Genomic DNA, 4,764 nt, shown 5'->3' on the forward strand with positions numbered 1-4,764 from the left:
TGCCGAGCCGGCCCGGCCCCAGGCTTCCTGTGTGCGCGCCCGCCCGCTACTGTTTCCCCGCGGGAGCTCGTTGGGCCACCCCGGCCTACCGGCCCCATCCCATGGCCCAGACCCCCGACGGCATACCCTGTGAGTTACGAGGTAAGCGCTGTCCCTTCTCGCCACATTGGTTGGGGGGAAACAGTGTGGGCCCCCAAGCCAGAAGCCTGGCCAGCCGGAGGTTCTCTGCGCACCTCCGGAGCGCCAGTACCCCCGGATCCACTCTACTCCTCCTTTGCTGGCCCACAGATGGGCTCCAGGCTCCCAGCTCTCGAGCCCAGCCAAGGCCTGGGCTTAAGTGGCCTCCATAGGAGGACCAAAGTCACTCAGCAGGCTACCCTTCCACAGGCGAGATCACCAGGTTCCTGTGGCCTAAGGAGGTGGAGCTGCTGCTGAAAACCTGGCCACCCCAGGAGGGCGCTGAGCGTAACCACGTCCTGGTATGGTGGGCAGGGGGGCAGAGCCCAGCAGGTCCAGCGGAAAGAGCCTCTGGCCCTGCCTAGAGTATCCAGCTGCCCCCTATCCCCACCAGGCACTGCTGCGATGGAGAGCCTACCTGTTCCACACCTGCCCCCCACTGAAGGTGAGTCTCGGCCTGGCCAGCAACCAGTATCTACCTTGGTGAGAGGCTGTGTCCAGGTATCTGGGCTGTCCTCGGGGTCTCTGACTTCCCGACAGCATGGGGCTCCCAACAGGCAGAAGTGGAAGTCAGGCGGATCTGGCACTGGCCTCCCATGAGGGTGGGGCTGGGGGCTTGGTCCATCTGACCCAGGTGCCCCCTAGGTGGAGTGTACATTCAGCTACCTGGAGGTCCAGGCCATGGCACTGCAGGAGACGCCCCCTCAGGTGAGACATCTTGTGCCCCACCTGGGCGGTACCCTGGTCTTCATTCTGCACCCCCCTTCCCCACACGTGGAGCGGAGCCCAGCAGCCCTCCCTCCCCAGGTCACCTTTGAGCTGGAGTCCCTGACCGAGCTGGTCCTGGAGTTCCCTGGTGTGGCTGCTCTGGAAAAGCTGGCCCAGCATGTAGCTGCGGCCATCAGGAAGGTTTTCCCCCGTTCCACCCTTGGGTGAGGCATGGCACCTCCTAGGGGCTGGCAGGGGAGGAGGGAGGCAGGGGGCGCTCTGCTCCAGATGGATGTGAATGGGCTCTCGCCATCCCAGGGGCTAGTGGTCCCTTGCCCCGCTCCTCCTGTACTCCTCCCTAGGAAGCTGTTCCGGAGGCCTACACCCCCCTCAATGCTGGCTCGGCTGGAGAGAAGCAGCCCCTCAGAGTCCACCTTACCCGGCAGCCCCTGTGGTGAGGGTCCAGCAGGGCCACACACACCTCCCAGTCTCCCCTAGCCCCTGCAGCCCAGTGTCCTGGAGTTGGGAGGCTCCCAAACTGAAAAGAGCCACTTGGGTCACAGCTACCACCCAGCCCAGGGCTGAGTCTGATCTTCCTCAACTCTGACCTTTTGTCTCTGGCACTTCCCCAGGTGGCTTCTTGGAGACATATGAAGCTCTGTGTGACTACAATGGCTTCCCTTTTCGAGAAGAGATTCAGTGGGTGAGAGCAGGGTCCTCTCGCGGGGGGGACCTTGGAGACATCTGGTCCCTCCTGTGCACCAAGCCCCTCCCTGCCCCTGTGACTTGTAGATTTCTCTTCCTCTTCAGGATGTGGACACCATCTACCATCGTCAGGGCTGCCGCCATTTCAGCCTAGGAGACTTCAGCCACCTTGGCAGTCGGTGCGTGGCTTGCCAGGAATAGGGGAGGAAGACCTGTGGCCCTGGGTTCCCAGGCCTGAGCTCTCTGCAAAGAGGGTGCTGGGCTTGGGATGTGGCAGGAAGGCTTTGAGCTCTGTCCCTGCCTTTTCCCGTCACCTAGGGACCTGGCCTTGAGTGTGGCCGCCCTGTCCTACAACCTGTGGTTCCGGTGCCTCTCCTGTGTGGACGTGAAGCTGGTGAGGGTGCAGGGGCAGGCCGGACACGGGGCTGGGGTGGGGCACAGCGGCTGAGCCACGCCCCTCTGGTTCTCAGAGCCTGGAGGTCTCAGAACAGATTCTGCATATGATGAGCCAGTCCTCGCATTTGGAGGAACTGGTGCTGGAGACCTGCGGTCTGAAGGGGTAAGTCTTGTGGAGGGGAGTCTGGGGCCTGCAGCTGGAGGCTAGTGGCCTGCAGAGGGATTAGGAGTCTCACGTCTGGGGTCTGGTCCCCAGGGACTTTGTCCGGCGATTAGCCCGGGCACTGGCAGGACACTCGAGCTCTGGGCTACGGGAGCTCAGCCTGGCGGGGAACTTGCTGGATGACAGAGGTAAGGCTGAACCTGGAGTACCTGGGGTTGGCGGCTGGAGGGCCAGACTGAGGACTGTCCCCACCCCCCAGGTGTGGCTGCACTCAGCAGGCACCTCGAGCACCGTCCAGGAGCCCTGAGGAGACTCAGCCTAGCGCAGACTGGGTTGACTGCCCGAGGTAGGTGGGGGCCAGGGGCCCCGGGGGGGTGGGAGAAGGTGGGCCTGCCAGCTTGCTGAGCCCCCTCTGCCACCACCAGGAATGCGGGCTCTGGGCCAGGCACTGGCCACCAATGCTGCCTTCAGCTCTGCCCTGAGCCACCTGGACCTTTCTGGAAACCCTGGGGCTCTGGGGCCCTCTGAGGACAGCGGGGTAAGTGGCCATCTTTAGAGTCAGTCACTGGGATATGAGGCAGTCTTGGGTGAGCATCCCTGATGCCCTCCTCCCCGACCCTCCCACCAGGGCCTCTACAGTTTCCTGAGCCGTCCTAATGTCCTCACCTTCCTGAACCTCGCAGGCACCGATACTGCCCTGGACACTGTGAGGGGGTGTCAGTGTGGGGCAGGGCAGCCGGAGCAGGGGGATCTCGAGGGCTGGGCGGGCCCAGCTCTGCAGCCACTGCAGCCAACGCCCTCCCCCCACAGCTCTTTGCAGCGCTGTCCGGTGGCTGCTGCGCCAGCCTCACCCACCTTGACGCTTCGAGGAACGTCTTCTCCCGCTCGTAAGAGGGACCTGGTTGGGCAGGGGGAACTAATGGGAGCCGCACCCCTGTACCCCGAAGCCCACTTTATCCACCCCGATCCCAGGAAGTCCCGGGCTGCCCCAGTTGCACTGCAGCTCTTCCTCAGCCAGGCAGGGACGCTACAGCATCTGGGCCTGGAGGGCTGCAAGCTGCCTCCTGATGCACTCAGGTCGGTATCAGGTCAAGGCCACCACCCTGTGTGTGCCGCTACCCCCAGGCCAGGCCTCTGCTCCTACCACTCCCACAATGTGTCCTCTGCCTCCTGACCCTGTCTTCCTAGAACTCTTTTGCACCCTGGGGTCCCCTTTCCCAACTCCTACCACCTCCTGTGACACCCCTTCCCAGGGCCCTTTTGGATGGCCTCGCACTCAACACACACATCCACGACCTGCACCTGGACCTCAGCGCTTGTGAGGTGGGCACCCCACCCCAGATGTGAGCACATGGGGGAGGAGGGAGAGCAGGCCTTTGGCTGTGTGTTTGCCCGTGGGGCTGAGCGTGCCCCACCTTCCACCTCCAGCTACGATCGGCCGGCGCCCAGGTGATTCAAGACTTAGTGTGTGACGCAGGCGCTGTGAGCTCCCTGGATCTGGCGGACAATGGTGAGGCCACCTGGGAACCTCATCCTCGCATCGTCCACCCGATTCCCGACCCCCATGCCACTCCTGCAGCCTGGCCTGGTGTGTGACCTGAGTCACCTCCAGGCTTCGGCTCAGACATGGTCACACTGGTGCTGGCCATCGGGAGGAGCCGGTCCCTGAGACATGTGGCACTTGGAAGGAACTTCAACGTCCGGTGCAAGTGAGCCCCTGCCCCACTCCTGGGCCTCCCAGATACTACCCCAGCACCCCAGTCCCACCTTCAACTGTGGCCCCTGCCCACAGGGAGACCCTGGACGACGTCCTGCACCGGATTGTCCAGCTCATGCAGGACGACGACTGTGTGAGTTCACGTAACCTTTAGAGGTCCCCTTTAGCCCCTCTGACTCTTGCTCCCTAAGACCCTGTGACCTGCCCTTTTTATTGACCCCTGACTCCAACCGTCAATGGCTTTCTCTTACCCCCAGCCTCTGCAGTCTCTGTCCGTGGCTGAGTCACGGCTGAAGCTGAGCACTAGCGTCCTGCTCCAGGCCCTGGCCACCAACCCTAACCTGACAGCGCTAGATATTAGCGGCAATGCCATGGGGGACGTGGGCGCCAAGATGCTGGCCAAGGCGCTGCGGGTCAACACAAGGCTCCGGTGGGCGGGGTCGGGGTGGGACGAACGGGGGAAGGTGGGCGTGGCATAGAGAGGCGCAACTTGCTAAGGGGTGGGGCTGAATAAGCCGAGCAAATGGAGCAGGCAGGTGGGCGAGGCAATGGACAAAGCTAGCGGGTTGGGTGGAGCATCGTGGAGCTCCACCCCCGGCTGAATCCCGGCCTGGCCCAGGTCTCTGGTCTGGGATCGGAACCACACATCTGCTCTGGGCCTGCTGGATGTAGCGCAGGCTCTGGAGCAGAACCACAGCCTGAAGGCCATGCCTCTGCCATTGAACGACGTGGCCCAGGCGCAACGCAGCCGCCCGGAACTGACGGCTCGTGCAGTCCATCAGGTGGGGTCCCATCTCCTCTCCTGCCCTCCTGAGCACTGTGGCTTTGTCCTCTGCCACTTTGTGATATCCCTTGTGCCCAGATCCAAGCCTGCCTCTTGAGGAACAACCGCACAGCC

General features: G+C 63.2%; 1 protein-coding gene across 1 annotated transcript in view; it reads left to right on the plus strand.

The window, feature by feature from the left end:
- The first annotated feature begins 6 nt into the window (after positions 1–6).
- Positions 7–4,764, plus strand: part of CARMIL2 (capping protein regulator and myosin 1 linker 2) — a 15,937-nt gene continuing 11,179 nt past the window's right edge. The window contains exons 1-22 of the mRNA XM_027767019.1: positions 7–141; positions 388–479; positions 572–622; positions 823–885; positions 985–1,109; positions 1,248–1,339; positions 1,518–1,588; positions 1,696–1,769; positions 1,909–1,984; positions 2,061–2,149; positions 2,243–2,337; positions 2,409–2,495; positions 2,575–2,687; positions 2,778–2,855; positions 2,960–3,036; positions 3,122–3,226; positions 3,403–3,472; positions 3,578–3,659; positions 3,762–3,858; positions 3,942–3,999; positions 4,124–4,296; positions 4,486–4,648. Of these exons, the coding sequence (XP_027622820.1) occupies positions 102–141; positions 388–479; positions 572–622; positions 823–885; positions 985–1,109; positions 1,248–1,339; positions 1,518–1,588; positions 1,696–1,769; positions 1,909–1,984; positions 2,061–2,149; positions 2,243–2,337; positions 2,409–2,495; positions 2,575–2,687; positions 2,778–2,855; positions 2,960–3,036; positions 3,122–3,226; positions 3,403–3,472; positions 3,578–3,659; positions 3,762–3,858; positions 3,942–3,999; positions 4,124–4,296; positions 4,486–4,648 (1,971 nt within the window). The 5' untranslated portion in view covers positions 7–101. The remainder of the gene's footprint in view (positions 142–387; positions 480–571; positions 623–822; positions 886–984; positions 1,110–1,247; positions 1,340–1,517; positions 1,589–1,695; positions 1,770–1,908; positions 1,985–2,060; positions 2,150–2,242; positions 2,338–2,408; positions 2,496–2,574; positions 2,688–2,777; positions 2,856–2,959; positions 3,037–3,121; positions 3,227–3,402; positions 3,473–3,577; positions 3,660–3,761; positions 3,859–3,941; positions 4,000–4,123; positions 4,297–4,485; positions 4,649–4,764) is intronic.

The sequence above is a fragment of the Tupaia chinensis genome, unplaced genomic scaffold (genome assembly GCF_000334495.1).
Source record: "Tupaia chinensis unplaced genomic scaffold, TupChi_1.0 Scaffold143830_1, whole genome shotgun sequence".
Taxonomy (NCBI): domain Eukaryota; kingdom Metazoa; phylum Chordata; class Mammalia; order Scandentia; family Tupaiidae; genus Tupaia; species Tupaia belangeri.